The following is a 24,500-nucleotide window of genomic DNA, read 5'->3' as shown; positions in this document are numbered from 1 at the left end:
TTACTAAATAAGATTTTAAAAAATGCTGAAGGGTAGGTTCTCACCTAATGGCCAATGAAATGTCAAATTAAACCGCCACACTGCTTTGAAAGCCCGTTTAAAGATGCATTAAGTTGAGCCAAGGTAAAAATTATTTCTACAAATTACTAGGTCCAACCTAATCTTTTTTTATGGTAAGTGTCACAGAAAAATACAGTGCCTATCTTTAAATAAAAGGGGCTTGTTTTACAGCCTGATTTGCACATTTCGACCAGTCAAAGGGCAGCAGGTGGGACACTTCCTGGACAGACTGCCAGCCAGTTCATAGGGCCAAAACATAAATGCATGAGTTAAACAACGTATGCTCACATTTACTCCAGGATGCAATAATGCTCAGGAAAAAATAAATAAATAAAACATGCCAATGAACAGAATATGGAAACAGCACATAGATAGGGCTGCACAGTCACAGTCCAGACCTTCTTGTGTTGAGCTGATAGATTTAACATCTACCCCACAATGTAGACCAATTAACAAACACTGGTGGAAGCATGTTTTATAAAGTCATCTGAAAAGTTTCCATGATGGCTTAAAAATAAAAACAGCATGGAGGGAAAACTGTGGATAAAACAGGAAAGGGCACATACCCAGTATTTCAAACACCTAAAAACAAATAAAATTATCAATATTTCTCAATATTGACTGATAAGAAATCCTTATAATTTCAGATATATTGTCCAGTACTAATTTAAAATATCTTTAAAGCCTGTAATTAACACCTATAATTAAAAATGTACATGTAAATCTACTAAATAACATTTCAAGTTCTAAATTAAATAATATTGTGGTCGCTAAATTTTTGGACATAATCCTTTCAGACTCTGTAAATTGACAAAACACTCCCTGCAGTAACTTTATTAATGATGCAAACATGAATTGTAGAAGATTCAGTCCAACTAGTAAAATTAATTAAGATTTTACTGTGTATTCACCTGAATTAAATATGCATTATTACATAAATAATGTATTTTTATTTATTTATATACTTATTAAGTTTATTGGACATAAATAAACTGTCCCAGTGAAAGAGGGACCCCTCTTTCACACAGTGAAAGAGGGGTCCCATGCCTGCATCATTACTAAAATCTGATATAATGAACTTGTTAAAATACTACAGTGATGAAATCAGATTAGCCTATATGTAGAACCTTCAAGGATTGTATTTGTATGATCAGCTATGCTTTTGGCATCTCAAGTAAATACCTGCTAATTTTTTTAATTTTTTTTTTTTTTTTTAGAAGCAACCAGAGGAACCAAGACTGCATTTTTAAGATTACAACTTGCATTGCATTAATTCAATATTCACCCAAAACCTTTGTGTATTCTCTGTAAGAGCCATCAGATGTCCTTGTACATCTGTTTCAGAGAAGGCACAGTTAATGGGTTTCTTGCCCTACAACCACCCCATATTGTACCATACAGACTTTCACAATGTCAGCTTGTCAGCGAATACTCTGAGGGACAGACTCCATCTGACTTTCCAACACACTCAAGAAGTGCCATAACCAGCAGCACAAATACATGCAAACACACACAAAAGCCACAGACCTTTCAGACTTGTCCCTCTAGTCCAGCGCCCTCCGACACTGATTGCTACGGTCACATCAGTCAGGTCCCCGTTGGCACTTTGACCCTCCTATTGACCCTCCTATCACACATAGGCAGGTTACGCCAAGCATCCTGTGTTTTGTGTGCATCAAATTTGCATGTGTATGTGAGCCTGTGTAACTGGCACACCAAACCTCTTGGCGCTCTGCCAGTAACCCGTTTCTACCTGATGCTCCATCTGTCTTGCTCCTTCTATATCCTTCTTTGGTCTAAATCAGAATTTTTTTTAAGGATTTCTTGAAGTTTTGATGGTGATACTTTGTAGAAAATATTGCATTTAACAGGAAGTCATAGAAGGTTGTGTCAGCACTATGTATGGGATGGGTACATATACCCTGTGTGCACTGCACAGTGTTTCTCAGTCAACTTACATAATAGCACAAAGGCAAGCCATCTGCTCCACCTTGGTCCGTGGGTTAGCAACAAGACCTAATCCATTACACAGTGTATTTATGAGCATGCACGAGGTGTAGGTGGTGTGCATGAGCAAATGTGTGTATCTGTGTGTGCCTAATCTGCTTGTGTTTTCATAGCAATCAAGAGGGGAAGTTGGTAATCTCACTTGGCCAGAGAGCGATTTAATCCTTGCAGCATGATTCCATCTCCTTTAGAAATGCACCAATCTGGATCTCTCTGGCTTATGTCTATTTGCAGTTTTATTTTAAAGGTCGGATCAACAAACTCAGATATTGACCAATTGAGATTCATTTTTCCTTAACTGCAAAAAAAAAAAAAGGGAAAAACCTGAAATGCAGTGTATGCTGTGTGACACACTTTCAAATCCTACAGGAATTTAAGGAATTACAAGATTATCCATATATAATATATATATATATATGCAACCAAGCACATGTCCCTCGTCTTTAATGTATTTTTATTCAACTGAAAAAGTGCATCAAAGCACATTTTGCCGAATAATGTGCTCATAGACCAAAAACAGTGGATGATATTTGTTTTTATCCATTTAATGGAAGAAAAATTCTTCTTGGTATGGAAGAAAAATTCTGCTATTGATGTTGATCTCAGATCAATAGAAAAATGGCAGATTCTGATACCTGGCTGCATGATAGGATATCCAATATCTTTCCTATAGGAAATCTATCCTTCTACAGGCTGTGGAGCCTTTTTCTATAGCTTCTATTTTCCCCGTTAATCTAAAAATCATTAGTCATCCAAGTTTTAGTTATGGAGTTTCCTTTTTGTGCTGAGACTTCTTGTCAGGCAGGCAGGAAACAATTGACTGCAGAAATATTAAAGAGACTTGAACCACTTAGAATGGCACAGCTCTGATGGGAAGACAAAAACAAAAAAAAGAGGGAGAATTCTGACTGGTTTTCTCCAGTCAAGAGCATTTTAGCAATACTGGGACTTGCTAAATCTCGAACATACTGGCCACAATTTTTTGAAAAACACAGAATTGTAAAATKTTTACCCCCTAGAGAGTTCTTCTGTTTTACTTTTTTGTTGTGCTAAAATATTTTAATAGTTTAGCTTAAAAACATGATTTAACTGCAGTTAAGTGCTTCTGGAAAGTCAAGTACAATTTCACTAAGCACATCCAGGTCCTATTATCACCAAACTAKCTAAATAAAAAATGAGCACAATGGCCCATAATCAAGCATTTTCTAAAACCATATCTTGATGAGTTTGGGGAAAATATTCTGTGTCCTATTGAGATAAAAGTGAATTTTGGTGGCGTGCAGTCTTTTACATTTGGGGTAAAACTGATGATATTTCAGAAAAAGACAACCTTACCTATAAAACATGTTTGTCTYGATTTCTGGGGCTGACAGTCAAGCACACAAAGGTTATACAGGCRGCAAAGTAAATTTCCGGTAAGCTTCATCGTGTTGAACTGGTGTATTACACAGGTCACGGCCAAGCGTTGCCAAATGGGTAAAATTTAAAACCCTCTCAACAGACTCACTCCTCCAGGAAGTAAGGGTTTCTCAATAGCTGAGAGTCCAGACATTCTGTATGAAGCAAATAGCATAGGACAAGGGCCTGGTCTTTACCCGGCAACGAATGGACGGGTCAAAGTCTGGACTTCCCTCGATTGTTGTGGCATCTCTTTAAGCATGTTGTTCATAATAAAACAAACTTTCCATTGTAGCCAAATTGAAAACTAAGTTTGTCAGGAAGACTGGGGCACATTTTAGTCACAAATGTAAAAGGCTCACTGCTAGTTATCACCAACACTKGATGGCAGTTGTTACCCCAAAGGGCGGCACAACTTATTATATTTATGGCCAGATTTGATTCTAATTTAAAAACTGTATTTCCCATTTATTTCCCTAAGGTTAATGGTTTTTTGATGATGTTAAACAATGACGTTTGTTTGACAAAACCAGACAAAAAGTTTAGAAAAACAAATACTTTTGAAAAAGCATTATATTGATAGGTGAAATAAATGTGAGGGGAAAAAAGCACTGCAATTATATTTTATTTGCATTAATGGCTACATGGGTAATACATATATATTTTAAAAAACAAGCCTTTTTTTCTAAAAAGGCAGCAGGGGCATGGAAATAAAGTGGAGTAGAACAATGTGTGCCACTTTTTTTYATCTGCGTGGTCATATACATATAAATATTTTCATCAGTTACCATGGTGAAAATCAGAACAACTGTGTCCACCAAATAGGGTAGCCAGGTATCAAAGAAAAAATATGTGCATTTAATACATAAGAGATATGAGCAGTCGGTACATAAAGAGATTCAACTTCCATTCTCAGTAACATAAAGTGTTTTAATTATGAAAAGCGATCATTGCTCTATAGAATCCAGATAATTTGAAGATGGGTTCGGTCACAGTAGASYGACTGCACACAAGCAGCTGGGGGTCTGACTTTATATCTACAGACTCGATCATAACTAGTTGCATTGACATGCTGTCTGAACTCACCAGGTGCACCATTCCAGGTTCCCTGCTTTGGAGTTGAGGTRTGTGTGTGCGGGGGGGAGGTGGTTGTGTGTCTATTCAGCATTAAAGTGTCTTCATGACATCATGTTTTATGCACGAATGAGTTTTACTTTTTGACACATAAGCAAAGCTGCAAGCAACATTTGCATATTGTAATGAGAAACCAGAAGCCACCCAGTAAATGCTCTCACACACACACGCACACGCACCCACACACGCACACGCACACGCACCCACACACGCACGCACACACACACACACACACACACACACTGCAAAACCCACCAACAAAGCTTCCTGCGTTGGTAACGTTTGCAGGGCTTTTCTGACAGGCCTCAGACGGCAGCCATATTCACACACAGAAATATAGACCTCTTTGCACTCTGCTCCTTACAACCTATGTATAAAAAACAGGCACCAATAAAAAACTTAATATTGCCTGAGAGGAAAAAAAAGGGCAAATAAAGCATCAAGACAGTCAGAAGACGGGTAGGCAGTTGAAAACGTATCTAGGAAGGATTTAAGTAGATAAAGTAGCAAAAGGGAGGAAATGCATTTAGAATCTTGTTCACTGCATGTAAAGAATAAGAATAGATGTCCGAGACAGGGTACAGCCGTGTACAGAAAATATTTGGAGGGACCTATGGCACATACTAGAGACACAAGGTCAGAAGAAAGAAAKAAAGTTTTCAAGAACCATATTTTAGAAATGAAGGAGGCTGGTTGAGAGGATAAGGAGGAAACTGCTCAAGAAAAGATGAAGAGGGTCATTCTTCCTCCCTATTTCATTAACTTCAGTGCAATAAGCGAGGATATACTAGAGGCCAGAGCTAGAAAAGGAAACATGCTCACCGATGATCCCATTAGGCTGAAAAAGGGTAATACAGAGAGACGGAGGAGGAAAGAAATGGCAGGGTGACGCTGAATGCCACRGGGAAAATGGTGAGGGGGTTTGAGGACAGGAAGGGAAAATTTGAAAGGCAGTAAAGATTGAAAGCTGAGGGAAAACGAAAGGAGGGGGAGGGGTGTTAGAAMGAAGTTGACAGAAAAAGTAAAGCCAAAGGGAGCAGATAAAAGCTCCCTGATTAAAAAAAAAAAAAAGAGTCCTCACTCAGTTACTTGTTATTGAGGCTCARAATGATATAGCTTTAACTAATACTGCAAAGCTTGTGGAAATGTGAAGAAGCTCAAAATGAGYACAAAGCTGCCAGTGGTTTTTATATGTTGGGCGTCATTTGTGGCATGTTTGATTGGAAATCTGTGCGCAGTCAGGCATTTTTCAGGCTATTACATGTCCAAATAACATAATCATAGAGTAATGTGGCTTGACTTAATTAACTTGTTTTGCTAAGTGCCTGTACCAATATAAATGTGGACCATTATTTGTGCTATTAAAATTGGATTAATCACTCATCCATAAGACTAATGTTCAAAATTCTTTAAAAGTATTCCTTTTGTCAAACAAAACAAAGACAAGAGTTGCCTTTCCCATTACTGAACACCGTCTTCTGTTAGGTTTTCAGGGATTATGACATTTAAAACCCTATRCACGTTAAAAAAAAGAAAAGAAAAACGGCTTTCAATTTACCCAAGATTTATTTAAATAAGGATGAAAAAGACTAAGGCCAATCCAGCGCTTCCCACAAAGTACAGCTGAGCTAAATGAGACAATCAGTCACATAATACTTCTGCTAATAGAAAAAAAATTCAACTCTTTGAATAACTGATGTCCAAGTTTAAAAATAATGAGCGTTATCCTTCAATAGTGCTGCAGGATCCCATTACAGAGTCCTACCAAATCTTCAAAACTCTAATGTGCGCACACGCGCACACACACACACACAACTTTCATWTTGGGTTTAACATAGTTACATGTTGGCACTGTGGAACAAGCTCTAAAAAAGAAAAAKAAACTAAGCACAAGTTTACTAAGCAGTGCAGTCATAACAAACCATTTTTGATCTTAATTATTCTRACACCTTTCCCAAATGAAAGACTTAAATTGGTTCTTCTCAGTACTGTTCTGCACTCATCATCTCTGCTAAGGTTACTGGTCTGGTTAGATGACAGCATGTTGAGGAGAAGAACCTGATGAAGGTTAAGCCCCCACCAACCCCAATCTTAATCACTGTCATTAGCTCCACAGGCACCTCCACTCTGACCCCAGCACCTCAGGCCCAAAGAGATTAATCACACTCACAATCCATCGCTGCTGTACACGTGCAAAGGCACCCACTCAAAAGAAACCATCTGGTATATGAGTTTATTTTTATGCAATGTACTGTCTGAAGTGACACCGAGTTATCCATTATTTGCTTGGTTGATCTGGGGGCGATTAAACACCTTCTCATCCAATTTCTCAGGTCCCGTTTTAAATTAACTCAACTGCATTCATGTATTTCTTAAGCTGTCACTTTCCACAGTTTTCTCCAACAATTTGTAGATTTTAACAAAGTCCAAATATCACTTAAAACGAACTCTATTAAGGCTTTGTTAATGATGGGCATTAAACCGCAGATGAAACTCCACAATACCTGTTGGTCTGTCTGATTTTGTCGAACAAGCCCGTAAGCTGTGTGGTTGCGTGCTGAACAGCTAAATTTTAAATCCTGTTTTCATTTTGCAAAGCTTGCAAAGCTGTATTGGGTTAGGGTTGGCAGCAGACATCTGCACAGAGAACAAAAGTAGGCTTCAAAAGGTCTGACTTTATTTCACTGCATTCAAAAAGGAAATTTTGGTGTTGCATAATTTTCTAAAATTAACACAATGTCAACTTAATAAAATCTTTGCAATTACCTGTTCCTCTAATTAAAGCTGTAAACATTCRGGCAATGAACTTTAATGTCTGATATGTGTCATTGCCGAGTCATGCTTTCATGCAGGGTTTAGCCTCAGTACAAAGCTTTAGTTTGCACAACACAAAAGAGGCTTTAATCTATCAAAGCCTCGGATTAAAACTCAAGACAAAAATGACACGTGACCAAGCACTCACTAAAGCTCTCCATCATCAGTTCATAGTTGTATTCAGCAAACATTTATTCAGTTTTAGATACAGTACTAGGACATGTAATGCAATTTATTATATGTCCTTAATTGGCATTGTTTCCAGTGTTTCRATTTTATCTCTGTTATATTGCTCAAGTTCACATTGTGCCACATGTTGGCTTGTATGTATGTAAGTCTGTACATCTCACACTTTTYCTCAAAGAGTTGSAAAAAAAAAACCTTCAGAAGTYACACACAACAATGACTAAAAAACTGGGAATACAAGCCTCCTTTTCAATTGACAAAATGCATTTAAAACCCATTTAAGAAACATTAAAAATGTAACATGCCAGAAGCTATTTTGGAAGGAGCACCCTTCATTTGCATTGGCCAATAAACATTAAGATGCCCCCCAAAGAGAGAACAATAACAACATGTGTGTTCAGACTTGCCTATGTTTCAACAAATAAAGAGGGCTCTCTAAACTCTCTTCTAYCAATCAATCTTAAATTCTTGAGGGATCAGCATGCGCGTAAGGKGTCATATCAAGCGAAGAGTCTCTGTGTGAACCGGAATAAGCTCGATGTGAGACCTGGGACTTACTTAATGAAGCTCTCTGTAGTCTGGACACAATTCTAAGCCTCCAGAGAGGGTTCCAGTGAGCTCTTTGTGCTTGTCTTTCACCTCCGTGGCCTTATAGAAAGCACTCCTCATACAAGGCGCACAAACTGCGACAATATAATTCAACAAGAGAACGTCATTAAAGTGATCCTCAAAGAAGAAGAGGGCAGTAGAGAGGGTCTTCTCCAAAAGTCCAGAGACTAGAGAGGGATGCAATCTATGTCCTTAAGACAAAAGAAAAAATATGTGGGGTGAGGTTTTGTTTGGTAAAACCTTTTTACAGTACTGATTTGAGATACCACTAGCAATCAATTATATGTGCTTTAAAGAGAAGGCAGTGGAGAGCTTTGTGATTGTATTGGTCTCGCAATGCATCCATCTATTTTCTTCCACTTATCTGAGGTTGTGTTGCAGGGTCAGCAGCCCAAGCAGAAAGGCTGAGATMTCCTTTCCTCAGCCACTATGGCTAGTTCCTCCAGGGGAATCTCAAGACGTTCACATTAGAAAACTATTTTCGCCCGCTTGTATCTGAAACCTCATTCTTTGGGTCACTACTCAAAGCTCATGACCATAGAAGAGGATACTAACGTAGATCAACTGGCTAAGCCAAGAGCCTCTGCTTTGGGCTTAGCTCTMTCTTCACCATAAAAGATTGGTATAGAGCCCATATCACTGCAGATCCACCTATCAATCTCCTGCTCCATTTTCCCCTCACTYGTGAACAAAACACTAACCTGAGACACTAAAACTTAATTTGGGACAGGACTCCATTCCTGATGCAGAAAAGGTACTCCACCTTATTCAGGCTCATGGTCTCAAATTTGGAGACCCTGATCCTGATCCTGTCTGCTTCACACTCAGCTGCAAACTGGTGCAGCAAAAGCTGGAGATTATGATCTGATGAAGCCAGTAGGAAAACATCAACAGCAACAAGCATAGACATGATCCCACCACCACCACATATCCTCAACATCTTGGCTGCGCCTAGAAATTTTGTCCAGAAAGAATCGGTCACAAAGGGTAACCTTAGCGGAGTCCAACTCTAACTGGAAATGAGCCTGAATTCCTGCCAGCGATGCAGACCAAGCTCTTTCAGTGGTCATACAGGAATCTGTATCCATGGGCCTAGTACCAATACTCCCAAAGTAACACCCCACAGGACTTGAGGGATGCGATCAAAAACTTAACTGAAGTCCACAAAACTTATGTAGACTGGATGGTTGAACTTCCATGAGCTCCCCAGGATCCTGCTGAGAGTGTAGAGCCAGACCGGCGTTTCACAACCTGGACGAAAACCACACTGAACTTCCTGAATCTGACATTTGATTATCTGGCAGACCTTCCTCTCTAGAAACCCTGAACAGATCTAACCAAAGAGGCTTAGATGCATGACCCCCCTGCAGTTGGAAMTCACTCCGTGGTGCCCCTTTTTACATATCGGGATCACTACCGTCTGCCAATCCATGGGAAATGTTCCCAATGTCCACGTAATATTGCAGAGTCAATTCAACTAACACATCCCCACAAAATACAGAGCCTTAAGAACTCTAGGCAAATCTCATCCACCCCCAGGGTCTTGCCACCCAGTAGCTTTTTAAAGCACCTTGGCAACATCAGCACCAGATATTGGAGAAATTACTAGGCTTTGCTTCCTCACTGGATGACATGCTGATGACAATGAGGAGGTCACTATGGTATTCTGCCCATTGACCCACTGCAGCCCGAATTGAGGTCAGCAACACACATTCTCAGCATATACAGTGTTGGTATTCCCGACAACCTTGTGGCCAGAGCTCCGGCAAGCCGCCTCCACAATGGATCCATGGAACATGGCCCACTCTGACTCAATGTCCCCCGCCTTTTACAGGATTTGTTAAAAGCTATCTCAGAGGTGGGAGTTGAAGTTCAGTCTGACAGGAGATTCCACCAGATGTTTCCAGCAGGGCGTCACAATGCATTTGGGCTTCCCCAGCATTCAGTGGATACCTCCGACCCTGTCTTCAGCAGATGAGATATCCACATGCAGCTCCCTTTTCATAGCATGTTTAAAGTCAAGTGATGTGCTTTTCAATTAAGAGGTCTGCCAGACTGCCAGGCTTGTGCGAGGAAAGACAGTCAAAGACAGAGAGAGTGAAAGCAGGAACCTAAAAGAGAAAAACTCAGAGTAAAGCCAACATGCTCCTAGCCAACAATCACATGTCTTTAGGGTCTTAATCGGTGTGATCAAGACTGGACCCCTTCAGCTAAAGCAGCAAATTTCGGAAAACCAAAACATGTACACAGACATGAATTTCACCTCTCTGCAGGTGCTCGGTAATGTCTGGCAGCATCTGTCTTTTGTCTTGTTGCATCTGTCTATGCTAAAAGAGCGATCAAAAAAATGCTAATACCTGCTCAGGGGTGCGAATACAGAATAAAGAGCAGGGCACATGTAGGAAGACAAATTCACAAGTACAATGAGCTCCCCCAGGTAAAGATCTGAATATTTCATAAAGCCTCATTAAGGCATGAAAATAAGAGGTTGAGATTTTTCACTAGAAGTGTCTTGGTAATAAATTCAGGTCACATGCCAGTCTTAGAGAAACAGTTGTAAGCTTACGGGCATCAAGCACTCTTCTTAATAACACCTAATGTGTTCCTACTTRTAGCACACAAGACATTCATTAAATCTGGTGTAAACCTTTAATTTCACTGTTCTGATACCTAAAATAGAAACAAAATATCTACATAGTCATACAATAGGATACTATTTGAGAACTTTGTCACACTCTAGTCCTGTCACTATGAACACCAAAATCTACATACTTTAAAAATAGCTAAATGTTTTTCCTCTCTTTCATTTGTGTTATGGCAGACTTTTACTTCCTTACTGTGCACAGGTCCTAAATTAAACCATCGACAAAAATCACAAAAACTATTCAATGAATAATTTTAGTAATGTCTATATTTCTCATTTAACTTATTTATGCACATAAATAAGGCATGCCATTTCCTATCCATTGCCTCACTCCTCCATTAATATGAGAAACATGCTAACTGCTTATGGCACCATAAACTCTTAGCATATGTTCTGAGTCTTAAAAACCCCCAGAGAGCCTTAATTACTGATAACAAAATGTTAGACAGTAAAATTATGCACACATTTAAATCATTGTCCAATTACAATTACTGTACTCCCTTGTAGTTTGTTAAAATATGATGATATGTTCTGCTCAAAGCAATCTTTCCAAGCAATTACCAGTGTTAGGCCATGAAGCAACACAAAGTATACTGTAGCTCTTTCAGTAGATGTGCTATGTTTGTCGTATTAAAATATAAAAATGAAATATTAAGATAACAAAAGAGGAAGAGGCAATAATGAAAATTGTTCRCTATTCAGTGGTTTTACATGAAAACATGATTGGCTATAGATGAAGTGCTCAAATTAATATCTACTTTAGTGCATACATTTTTCCACACTTAGTCACACTCACTCCTTATCAGKAGTGAGTGTGATGACATTTATGTGCATCTTGTGTGTATGTGCAGAATGACAGGAATATACTGCAGCAGGAGTATATGTAAAGATTTAATTGAATTCCTTCAGCTAGGACGGCAGCCCACAGCACTCTGACTTATCCGGCCCCGAATTGCTTCCAGTGAGATCTAATCATGCTGCATGAAATGAGCCTTACCTGAGCAGAATAGCAGCGCGAGGTCTGGGGGCTGCAGGGGAATACCTCTATTAGGGACAAAGAGAGGAAACGATAGAGGAGAGGGAGAAAGGGGTCAAGAATGAAGGCAGAGGCAAGGCGTGAGAGAGAAGAGCTTAATGGAAATTTGAAAGAGGTTCGACTTCAATCTAAGTTAATTTGGCACGAGATGTATGCTATAATTTTCCATTAACACCTACAGTAATCAGTTTAAATTGTTTATAGAAAGGAAGTTATTTCATCAATTTCATTCATTCACTGAAAAAAATATTAATTAAATGCTGTTGCAGTCATGTTTCAATATGGGTTTTGCAAAGTGGTACAACTTAAATATATTAGAGGACGGGACAAGTAAAAAAAACTATTAGAAAGGGGACAAAAAAGCTATTATAGCATGAGATCTAAAGAGACTGAAATTACAATATTTTCCTTCAGAGTTTCTCCATCGGGAAACGCTAACCCCAACATCTGGTCAAGCAATTCCAAGTTATGAGCCATGGAAATGAACTTGAAACATGCATGATCTCAAGTTCAACATCTAAAATAGAGTCCCATCACACTACTACTGCATACCTTGCATTTCAATTATGGTGGAATATATGATATCATACAAGCTTAGCACTTTCATGTCTTTAACACTAACATACGTAATTTGATAACTAGATAATCTAAAAAAAAAAATTGATTTTTTGACATGTAAAAAAAAATATGAGCAGTATGAGCTAGATCTCATGCAACAATATGCAAACACTGTTTGCCCTGACGAAGATCCAGGGCAAGGATCTATCATCTTCTCTCATGAGTTGAAAGTACTGGATTCGTTAGACCCGTTGATAAAGCAGCGAACCTGCTACTGTAACTCCAGCAAAGCAGACAGTCAAACATGTCACACAGACTGAAAGCCATAATGATCACCGTAATTCATGACTCATGTAGTGCTTCACAGATCTGCGTAGATGCATAGCCAAATGGACGAGTACTAATTTAAGCTCACGATAATTATAATGCGTCAAAACAGCAGTGGGAGCAGACAGCTGACCAACCAAAATAACATGTTCAGAAATGGGCCACAGTACAATCCATACCTCATAAAAACAGGTCACTGTGCTGATATTGCCACTCGTATAGAAGCACTGACAAGACAAAGTTTACCAATGCATGTAACTTATACAGAATTAAAGGTAATTAAAAAAAAAAACTCACAATGTACCGTTAATGACAGGTAAGGTTTGACTATCTTTCCTAATGTCCCGCAAGGCATGAGGAATTATGTGTCAGTGCGTGTATGAGTGTGTGTCAAGCTTGCAGAGCTGCCTGGAGCAATTCTTCCTGCCATGGCTGAATCTCCTCCAGTGGCGATGTATGAGCTCCACAGCAGTCAGACACAGACAGCACATTCACGTCTGTGTGTGAGTGTGTGTGTGTCAGTATGTGCATAATGTGTAACTGTGAATCAACATAGCTGGGTATGCTGGCTTTGATTAATAGTAATAGCAGGCAATGACCCTGAGAGATGCCTTACTTCTGTGACTTATTTGTCTTCCCTCAGAGACACTTCTTAGGTGCGGTTGTCCCCCCTCACTCTGTTTCTTTTTTCGCCGTTTGCCTGTGTCTCAAGAGGTGCAGCTCTCAAATACAGCCTTTTGTTTCTACAGAGAGCCTGTTTAACAACATGCAGCACAGACTTAAACCCCGACACTCAGCCACACGCACAAAGCAAAGCACCCAAAAGTGCATTTTGAAAAAAATAATCCTGCGAGGGAAAAAAAGAAAATTAGAGCATTCCTTACTTCAGCAATTTCTGATGCTTTACAAAATTAAACAAAAAAATTATATTGCTATATTGGTAAAAGCCACAGAGTTAATGAACTGATAAATTATTCCCAGTTCTCTAAGCCTTCATTACAGACTCTGATATCCAATAGTCAAATACTACATCTAGTAGGTCAAAAGTGTTTGGGCTATTTAGCAGAAAACAAAAATGTTCATTTCCCCATTGCAAAGTATTTAATAGTTTCCAGTGACATCAGCGCACAGGGAGAAAGTTAAGAGCTGGTTGGTGGACTCTCAGCCAAAGTTGAATAAAAATCCAAATAGGAGATTTTGCTTGATGCATTTAAAAAAAAWAAATAAATAAAAAAGCACTCTGGACTCAGAATCAAAATGTCATTTCCACTTATCACAATACGTGGACATGACTTGGCAGCATGCTCAAAGCACTTACCCTTTTTCTGATCAAGTGGCAGAAGACATTTATTTGTATTTGCCACTCTGCTGCTTCATCAGCTATTTTCTAGGTTGTCTGTGGTGGTCTTTCAATATAAGCTCCCAATTACTTATAAAAACTGAAAAATAAACATTTCACCGTTACTCTACGAAAACCAAAATACTCCCCAATTTTCAAATGTGCAATATAAWAAGACCAGCTGACCAACATGCTGAACACTGGCTTTATTATAGGCAAGTTTATCAGTCAGAGAGGATCACCCAGTTCACGTTTCAGGTTTGTGAAGAAGAGATAGCAAATTCTCTGAAAGACACACAAGCCCAATTTCTGCGGTGTTTCACGCAAAGGGCAATGTTTATTTATTTTTTATCCACCAGAAGAGCCAAGACAAGTCGTTGCCATTGAAAACTTTGAAAGCATCACAATTACCTAGTCCCAGCCATCTGTCATGCGCTGTACTCATTAAATGAGCTCACACAATTTCATTAATGTATGTTTTCCGGGAAAACAGCCCAAAGGGAGTTGCTGGTTCACTGGTTCATGCAATTTAGGAGTTATTCCATATGCATATTCACCCATATATACACAAGCGTCATAACTCAACTGACTTAACATTCAGACGTACGGTCTCAAATACCAACATGACCTAAAAAGTTTTTTAATTGAATTAATAACCTGTAAAGCACAAAAGCATCCAGTTTGGTATGCAGAATGTTAAAAATAATGAATAAATTATGCATGRAGGAGTCAGGTGTAACCCAGCTCAAAAAGATTTAATAATAGTGGCGCCTTAGCTAATTACAGCTTATACACACAGCAGATCGAGCTTAAAAACACTGGCACTTTGGAGGATCWCTCACTCTTGAACCTTGTTTATAGAGAGCTGAACTCCCCATAGATATATAGTGGAGAAATAATGTATTGTGCCACCAGAAGGTAGTAGGCTAAGCTAATAAGCTTGTATTAATAACTAAGCATCCAACACCTTAATGTCAATGAGCTGGAAAGTGATTAGCAACAACACAACCAACTCAGGGTGATGTGAAAATTTCACAATATTTCTTGCCAAACCAGCATGATTTCATCTGGTAAAAAATAAAAAATAAAATCAGCTGTGTACATTTATTTTTTACCAGATATAAAGGTGAATACTTTAGATTTGACACCATTCAGTATCAGTGTTTGAAATGCTTACTTTGAAGAGAGAAATAAAGTAGCTCTCAAATTGCATCTGATTTAAACCTTTCTGCCATTAGTAAGTTGAAAAGCGGTCACAGTTTTTTTCAAAAAGCTGGGCCGCATTTGGTCAACTGGTCAAAAGTTTCTTTAATAGGTCAAACTGAAACTGGACATCTCTAGTAAATAAAGATTTAACAACATTTTGAGGTTTAGTATTGTGAAAAGAAATAAATATTTTCACATGGTGGCATTAAGACAACCATATTCAGAAAAACACAGATCAAATCTTGACTGATAGAGTCTCTCAGCTTAAATTTAACAAGGTTCTTAGTTTTTTGGAAAAAAAAAAAAAAAGCTCAAACCCAATATTCTGTATGGTCATGGGCCCATTTTTGGCATCAAGGTAGACCAATGTTTTAAACAACCAGGGTTTTTAAACTAAGAAGCAGAGAAACTCTGCTTCTTATAGTTGGCTCTAAGAAGAAAAAAATATTTAATGGTTTAGAAACCTAAAAAAAAGAAAAAGAAAAATAATCAAATGTGAAAATATGACATCAGTAGTTATTAAGCTGAATTTTAGCAGTGCCAGGAATAATTGCTGTCTTTTTGTTTTAAATAAAAACAGCTAGATCATTTTTGTTTTACAGGTGTATGTGAATATTGAATGCCTTAGGACCATATTATTTTTACTTGGGGATGTAGCAATACACTGATAATATAAAGACAATATGCAAATAGACTCTGGCCATGAGATAGCCTTTACATAGGCTCATCACCCACAGTTGTAAAGAAGTCGCTCTAGTAAAATTWAAAAAAAAGATTATATTTCTAAAAGTATTCAAAATTAGAGGCTGAGCCTTACAATATTGGACCATTTTTTTTATTAATCCCCAGCAAATGACAAAGACGCCCATGTGACGTGCATGAATAAGAAATAGCAGAAAACTGCACCAAAGTCAAGGTCACCGGCCCACTCACATATCTGATGAAGGATAAGGTACAGTTCAGAGGCACAGGCAGCGCTGGAGTGGTGGGGAGACTCATAAAGAACCCCCGCCCCTCATGCCTCCCCATTTCCGAGGAAAGCCTGCCAAGGCTAGCTGAGCTGATGGCAACTAACTCTGAGGCTCTCCACATGTGCTAATCTCCCAGATTTAAATGGGAACACAACACAGAGCACAGAGCAGGGCAAGCCGGTCTGATCCACCACCGTATGTCTGAGTACACACAGCCGCCATAGGCMTGTGTACACATGCAGCGTGCATGTGAAAACAATTACACTCATATGATCGTCTATTATTATAATAAATCAAGTACATAAATTCTGCAATCTGAATTAATGAAAAACTTTAGGCGCCCAAGAYTGCTACGAAGCAACCTTGAATGTCCACCCTTCAGACAAAAATCTGAATAGTGGACAWAAATTGAGCCACRGATAGAGACGCCGTGATTTGACAGTAGTGAGAGCAGGAGGGAGTACCTCCTTTCTTCCTTCAGGAGGGAAGACTGGGAACCATCAAGAAGCAGGGAAACCATGACAACCAGGCAACCAAYCTTGGCAACCAACCCAGCATTCTCACAGTCTGAGCCAGACAAGTGCCTAAGCAAGGGTTAATCTCAACTGGGTGAAAGAGGAGAGAGAGACCGTCTGATTAAGCCTACTGCTGTGTACATGCAACAGACATTTAATACTCTATGCTATATGTCTTATTGCTGACAGCTATCTGAATAGCTGTCAGCAATAAACAAGAAAAATAAATAAATAAAAACTGTGAAGCAACAGCTAAAATACATTCACTTAACCATGATGAGAATTTGCAGCAGCATGAAAAGCAAAATTGTGTTTTTCTTCTTGCATTCCCTTCTTTCCACTCTAGAAAACAAGTTGTGTGAAATTCTAAGTAACGCAAGAAAAATAAATCGCATTACAGAAATAAGGTGCCAAACAGAAGTGGGAACCTTGACAGATGGCAAAATGGACGAAGTGGAGTGTGCGAGTGTGGCGTGTTTCACTATGACATGGGAGAAATAGACCATAGCACTCTGATGTCCTAACCTTGTTCTCCATGCTACATAACATTGCAGAAAACACACTGGCTGCGCTGGGCTAGGTTAAGAATCAAATAGGAAGTGATGGAGTCTGTCCAAAAATAAAAAATAAAAATAAAAAAGACACACAAAAACCCCTAAACACACATCCATGATCACCCACTGAGGTGTTTCTATTCACTGACCTCCCATCTAAAGATTGAGCTYCCTCCCCCACCCACCCAATATAAAGATGAAAAATCAGGGAGAAGCAGAGAGTCACGAAGATGATGATCAATATGTTTCCTTAATTAATAATCTCCAGAGTCAGAATGTTCAGGACCACTTCATCCTCTCGGACTTCAAGGCTTTTCTCGCCTCTGTTCCCACTCCATTTCCCTCCCTTTGCCCCGCCTCGCTCCTCCCCCATTCTCCACCTCTTTCCTCATCATTAATCTCTGAAAATCATTGGCTACATACATTCCTCCAATCGATGCAATTCCACCGAGGTCTTGTCTGATTTACCACATGACTGAATTCCTGTATGAATCTGAACTGGCCAGAGGAAACGGGACTGAGAAAGAGAGACGGAGCACGGAGGATGAGGGAGACGAGCCTGCTTACATAACCTTCAGCAGAAGTCCCAAACAGCAACATTTGACACAAGAATCCAGATTTGATTTAGACAAAGTATACTTTGGCCATGACCAGCCACCCCTGAAAATGACAATAACTGTGTGCACAACGTCTATGCTTCACACACAAGAGTTGTTAATAAAAGTTTAAATAAAAATTCTGTTCAAAAATAATCCCAAAAGGGGAGTTTAATGTTGTAGATCCTGTTATGCAGCGCTCAAAACACTGAAGAAATAGACAGCATATGTAGCCAACACACAGGCACACCAGCATCCCACCATTTAGGATGCATTTCAGGGCTGAGGGAGTCGAGCTCTGGCTCTAACCAGACAGTGTAACAGCTGAGACCATGCTGGCTTGGCTTCCTGCTCTGCAGCTCTGATCCAGACTGCTAACACAGTGAGCAACCCAGCTGGGAGCAACATGGAACAGCCTCTGGGTCAGGGCTTCTCTGACCTGAATGTTTGAACAAGCCCACGAACAACACAGGCCCATCATTGCAGATCTTTAGTTCTCCACTCCTCCTCCAACCCCAAGTTAAAGTAGCAACTTTTCACCTGCTTCACAATTATCTTAAACAGTACAAAAGGTACGGGTCAACGAGAGCATGAGCACAGCCACAACTCATGTCTGACTGAAACGCAATACTTCACTGTAGATTTGCCGAGTAACGTTTTATTGACAGCATAAACTAAACGCTTCCTTCTCCCTCGTCTTCATGCGGAATACCCTGTGCCGAGTGAGAATTTCTTGCAACTGAGAGGAAATCTTTGAGAACAGCAATTGACCTAAACCTACTGTACTGCTGTAACAGTTGTACAAATGCTGCACAATTTACCAGATATCCAGAATCAAAATGAATGCATTCACTTGTTTGCATTAATGAAATAGGCCAAGTAAGGTCAAGTCAGAGGTTTTTCTACACCATTATACAAAAAAAAAAAAAATGCACGAGCAGACCCCAAAGCTGCAAAGAGTCCAGTGAAGTCCACATAAAGAGTTACTACTTGGCAAGTCTTTCTTCTGACATGAAGACAGTAAGAACAGCAGGATACTGGTTTAAGAGCCTTGTACCAGAGAACCCCCAAACAAAAAGTCCTCAGACCCCAACAGGGAGTGCTTAAGAGACAAAAAGATCAAAACAATGTCACAAACAGCTTTTTGTCAAATAAACGGAAAACTTGAAATGACTTTACTATCAAAACCTTCATGAAAAGTATAAAATGATCCCCCTAATCCAACCCCATCTCTCAGCCAGTCAACATTTGGAACAATTTTTTAAAAAAGGGATTCACAAAGGATTAACATTTAACTTTTTTTTTAAACAACAGGCCTTCTGTTCCACTGTTAAACAACTCTCAGGAACAAAGCAGTTATTCAGCCAGTCTCAACAGTATTAAGCATTTTCCAGGCACACGTTGCCCTTTCAAAGCATAATCAAGTATCTATGTTGCCTTCAATCATTCTAAAAATTCAGTATTTTTCAAAAATAACTTAAGAAATTTGACTTCACAAGTTGATGCCTTGAAATTGGCCTCCATCTTTTTAGGAAGTTTCTGCTCCAACACTCCACCATCAGCATATTGCAAATTTTGAGATTTTTTTTATTTTCTCRAATGAAATTTTTTTTTTTTTATAGATTAATAAGCCGCACAAAAATTAGCAATATATAATCTATTATCTATTCAATTCTGCCTTGTTCTTAAACAAAAATTTCCCCAAGAGCATTGCTACAATTTGGGCTCATCTTGTGCTCAGGAACCCAAAAATATTGGTTTATCAATATCAATATAAGAGTCAAATTTAATCTTGTACTATACCAATAGATCTTTAAATTATGACCACCCACTTCATAATAACCATTTCATGCCCTTCACCAAAATAACCCTGATTAGTCAGCTTTTACACAAACTCACAGATTCATAAAATTTAGCAAGAACTGATAAGGTTTTTATACAACAATGCCATTAGATCTTCTCACTTATTTTTCTGGGACATTTGGAAAAAAATTCCTAAAGCCTAATTTTACAAGTTCAAGGTCTTAGGTGGTCTTTAAGAGTAGTCTGACACAAAGGACAAAAAAACAGGTCAAAGTTACATAATAAATAAATCCCCAACATGAAATTGTTCTATTACGTACTCATACCTACATGTCGTACCAGCTCAACTAACAAAACTAAGCAATTATTAAATCCTGGGCTTTAAAAATGTATTTATCAAAACAATTACACAGATTACTTTATTGACTACCAAATGTCTTCTCAATTTGAGTTGAGCACCACAGAGTTCAATGAAAGCTTAAATGAATTGGGTCAGATAGGTCAATAAAATGTTTAGGTCGGCAGCACATGTCAAGATAACATCCCCGTTCGCTTTGAATGTCAGTAGGCAATATGTTTTGATGTTTGCCATATACAATAGAAAACCTTCACAACGTCCATCAAATGGAAACGCAGTATTGATCAGGTTCTACCAATCAACCACAGAAACACGGGCCTTATTCTTCTATAGCTTAAGCGCCAATCAGCAGGCAGCCATGCAGACACTCCATATCTGCAGACCTTTTCAGGGCTGAATGCACACCTGACAAAGGAGGAGTCATACAAACACTCTGCAGAAAACTAAAGGGTAATGGTGGTCTCCCCTTTAAAAAAAATACTTGCTCAAACCAGCAGGACAAGCATTTGAGAGAAGATCCTGGAATTCAGCAAGAACTTATTAGTAATGAAACAATAGTAAATATCCGCTGTTGTATGTAGTGACAAAGAACTACTAATGTGCTAAGCTAGGAGAGGACAGCCTATGCAACCTTTGCGCCACGTGAACGTTGTGAGAGAGAGCTGTGCGGATTTTAGCTGTGTAGGGGGATTAGATCAGGATCCAAATCAGAACCGCCATGGTGGCAGTGTGTGTGACTCAGGACATGCTCTAATCACTTAATGAAAAAAGGACCTGCACAACTCCTGAGTTGAAGAGCCAGATCAAGAAGACGTCTTCCGCTTTCCCTCCTGTGTCAACGCAAGCCAACCCTGGCCTGGGAACCCTCACAAGGGGATTTAGCTCACTGGACAGTCCCTGCTGCCAGTCACAACCGAGCCAGGCCCATTGGGCACTCATAGTTGCCAGGCCAACCCTTTTCACAGAGGCCTGGGAAAAAGATCTGACAGATTAACAAATGGTTAACAGGCAAATGGATGTTACACACCATCATTAATCTGAATACATTTGGCATGGGTAAAACCACAGCAGAAAGAAAGAAGAAAGACTCRGATACCATTGGCCAAATCATTTTTTTCCCCAACATAGCACAAGCAGACTTAGATAATGCTGTGTTTTCTATTGGTTCAAAGGAGAAATGGAAAAATGTTACCGAAAAGCTCGGTCAAATGTGTTCCACTTGAAAGTGAATTTTACCGTGTGTCCCTGAAACTCTTAATATGTTGAAGTCAAACATGTCTAGCTGACCTGTAGCTTGCATTCTTACACCCACATGGAACTGACGTCTGAAGTGAGCATGAAAAATCCATCAGAGTTGGCCTCGGCTCTCCCGTGAACAGAAACGATGATCTCAGTGACACCACATAATTAAACGTCTGTACCAAGCAGACGATACCAGCTCGATACTAGCACAAACACCCATTAGGGAGGCTGCAGTGGGCAATGAGAAAGCAAGACGAGTCTGAGTAAAAGCTCCTCCTGCAAGCAAAATAAAATTGAGGGGGTTGCATTTATTGAAACAGAAAAAACAAAAAGCAACTTCAATACAGCCTGAAACGTATCATAACCAGTGTTTTTGCTTTATTAACTTTTTTTATTTGAAAAAGTATAACCAGATCTAAAATAATTAGATTTTTTTAAAACAAAACAGAAACTATTACTTCTACTGCCTATAAAGCTATTTTCACTATTACTTGACGTTAATACAAACAAGCAGAAATAAAACTAAATGTTATATTAGCTCAGTCCTCCTTTGCGTTTAAAACTAGTTCATTTTTGATGGCATTGGTTCAACAAGGCATAAGGAATATTCTCTAGAGGTTTTGATTAATGCTGCATATCTGATTCCACTGCATATCAAACTTGCTCTACTGAGCCGAGATATGTTGAAGGCTATTAAAATACAGTGATTTTATTGTCATGTTGGGGGGGGTGGGGGGGGGAAGCATGTCTATGGCAATATTTATAACAGCAAATATACACAGAACCACAAGGCCACAGTGTAGATGAGACCCATTGCTAAACAGCAAGTTGGTGGCCAGGTGAATTAAGAGACCAGGAGAATATTTGGAAGAAAGCATACTGTTTAGGAGTGCACACACAAAAAAAAAAAAAAACATTTACACACATGGCAACTCAGCGTGACCAGCTGGACTGAGCTGGGGAAAGTAACGCCTATTGTAGCCATTTTAGACAACAGATGGGAGGAAAATCTACCCATAGATAGACGCAGAGGAGAGGGAAAAGTCCAACTCTCTCCCCTCATTTTAAAGGCTGAAGAGCTTTGAGAGAGAGAGCTGCAATCAGTCCTGCTATTTTCTGCCCACACACACACACCCACACCCACACACACACACACAAGCAGGGCTGTACCTGCCTCTCCTTTCACGTGGCTCTGCTATTTGAGCCCACGGCGTTCTTGCTGTCCAGTCGCAAGAACGCCGTGGGCTGCACTGAAACACACAAGCATCTCCTCAGGAGAGCATGAAACATCACCGGCTCCTGTTCCCAGGGCATCCTCTGACTGCACAGCACATGTGCTATATGCAACTTCAGAAAAATTGCACCGTCACTGCTGTCCAGGTTTGACAGAAAGCACGCGCTTCTCATTCGGGAAGCCCACACTTACATCCCCATGAGGGATGTATGAATATAGATTAGTGTGGCTCTGCAAGAAGCTCGTGTTGTGTCGAGGTGGGATGTTCTGACTCCGAATTGCAGTCGCTGCCTGTAGGAGAAACGCCTGCCCTCTCTTTCTCGCTCTCCTYGTGTGCCTGCGGACTAAGAATAGATCAATGTATCAGGCAAATCGGGATTAACGGCGTTGTGCTCCAATCACAGAACACTCAAAGGGTGCGCAAACAAGCAGGAGGAGCCGTCCCAGATAACAAACACACACACATAAAAAAAAAATAAAAAAAAGTTGATTTTCACTGCCCATCGCACTGTCATCATGTCTGTTGTTTGACGCTGTTCCGCACGCAGATTCGATCCAACGCCAACGCACAAACGAGGAAAACCCATGAAAAGCGACATCAGACACAAATCCTCCCTCATCCTACTGCGTGAACAATTATCATGTCAGATCACCGCTGAAAATGACAAAGCGCACCAGTGTCACACGGGCAGGACTGGGCAGGTGTTTCGTAACTAAAGCATTTAGTTACCTCTCACCTGCGCACACCAAATTTCAACTCGCCAGCGGAGCGGGTTGAAAACAAATTGTGCAATTAAAGAGGGGAACTGGAGGGGGGAGGAGAAGGAGGAGGAGGATGCGGACAGCAAGCTGTCCCAACTAACCTGTCTGTCCTTTCCCGAGCGTCTTCTCCAAACGATAAGGTCCCACGTAATTGGCGTGCTGGGCACCGCTGTTGTCTTTCCCGGACGATGACATGTCGAATCTCTTCAAATTAGACACTTTCTAATAAAGCGCACGCAATTAGACACTCCTCGCTGGAGCTCTTGAGCCGCCGCCGCCGCCGCCGCTGCCTCTCTTTTTTAACTCCACAGCCTCTTCTCTTCTCTTCCTCTCGCTTCTTCTGCCTCCTGGTCCCCCTACCTCACTCGTTGTTTGAGGAGGTGAGGTTCTCTCTTTTTCTGGGTGCTTTCCCCCCTCTCTACAGTCGCAGGCGAGTCGCAAGTGCCTTGAATATCATTGTGGGGGTTTAAAAAAAAAAAAAGAAAAAGAAAAAAGAAAAGCAGCGCTGCCGCTGTGCGTCTGTGGGAGGTGCTGCCGAGCGGCCGTGAATGATCAGCAGTGGGTTCAGCCAATCGAAGAGGAGAAACCGTCTCCGCTGACCAGTTCCTTTGCCTCAGAACAGTTGTTTCTTTTCGCGTGACAGCTACAACTTGTGATTGTTAAAAGTTTAATGTAATTAATGTCCGATAATAGGTACTTCTGTAAAAGCGTTGACCAGAGACCATTAGCTCTTTTTGGTTCAACTTTGTGGATAGCATGCTAGCGAGGAGAAGGGACTAATCTAAAACACAAGACACGTGAACGCTACAAAAACAGGTTTTAACTTTTATCGAAATTATTATAGAAAACATTTCATAATATTTTTAAGTTCCAAACAATTATCTCTTTTTTTTCTTTTATCATTTCGGCGCGACTCAATAACCTGACACCAACATGCTGTTTATTTTAGAAGTGAATCCCTGATAGCTGTGTCGTTTCTGAACAGTGTCATTGACATTGATAAAGCTTTGGCCACCGTTGATTTTCTGTACTTCTTTTGTTTTTCTATAAAAAGTACACCTGTCCCAGAGCTGCATTGTTTAAATGTACCTCATTCCCGAATTGAGCCACTCATTAATGCATGTCTGCCATTATTTTTTGTACTCTC

At 39.8% G+C, this 24,500-nt stretch overlaps 1 protein-coding gene across 4 annotated transcripts in view; it reads right to left on the bottom strand.

Annotated features, from left to right (window-relative positions):
• Window positions 1–23,849, bottom strand: part of brsk2a (BR serine/threonine kinase 2a) — a 182,919-nt gene extending 159,070 nt beyond the window's left edge. Inside the window, exon 1 of one of the 4 annotated variants that reach the window (XM_008411537.2) lies at window positions 23,455–23,849. In XM_008411537.2, coding sequence (XP_008409759.2) covers window positions 23,455–23,548 — 94 coding nt within the window. In that variant the 5' untranslated portion in view covers window positions 23,549–23,849. The remainder of the gene's footprint in view (window positions 1–23,454) is intronic. The other 3 variants (XM_017305357.1, XM_017305358.1, XM_017305359.1) reach the window with 3 other exon arrangements.
• Window positions 23,850–24,500: the final 651 nt, after the last annotated feature.

The sequence above is a fragment of the Poecilia reticulata genome, linkage group LG6 (genome assembly GCF_000633615.1).
Source record: "Poecilia reticulata strain Guanapo linkage group LG6, Guppy_female_1.0+MT, whole genome shotgun sequence".
NCBI classification, from domain to species: domain Eukaryota; kingdom Metazoa; phylum Chordata; class Actinopteri; order Cyprinodontiformes; family Poeciliidae; genus Poecilia; species Poecilia reticulata.
Note: the sequence above shows the minus strand (reverse complement) of the source record. Positions and strands in the feature narration are given on the sequence as shown.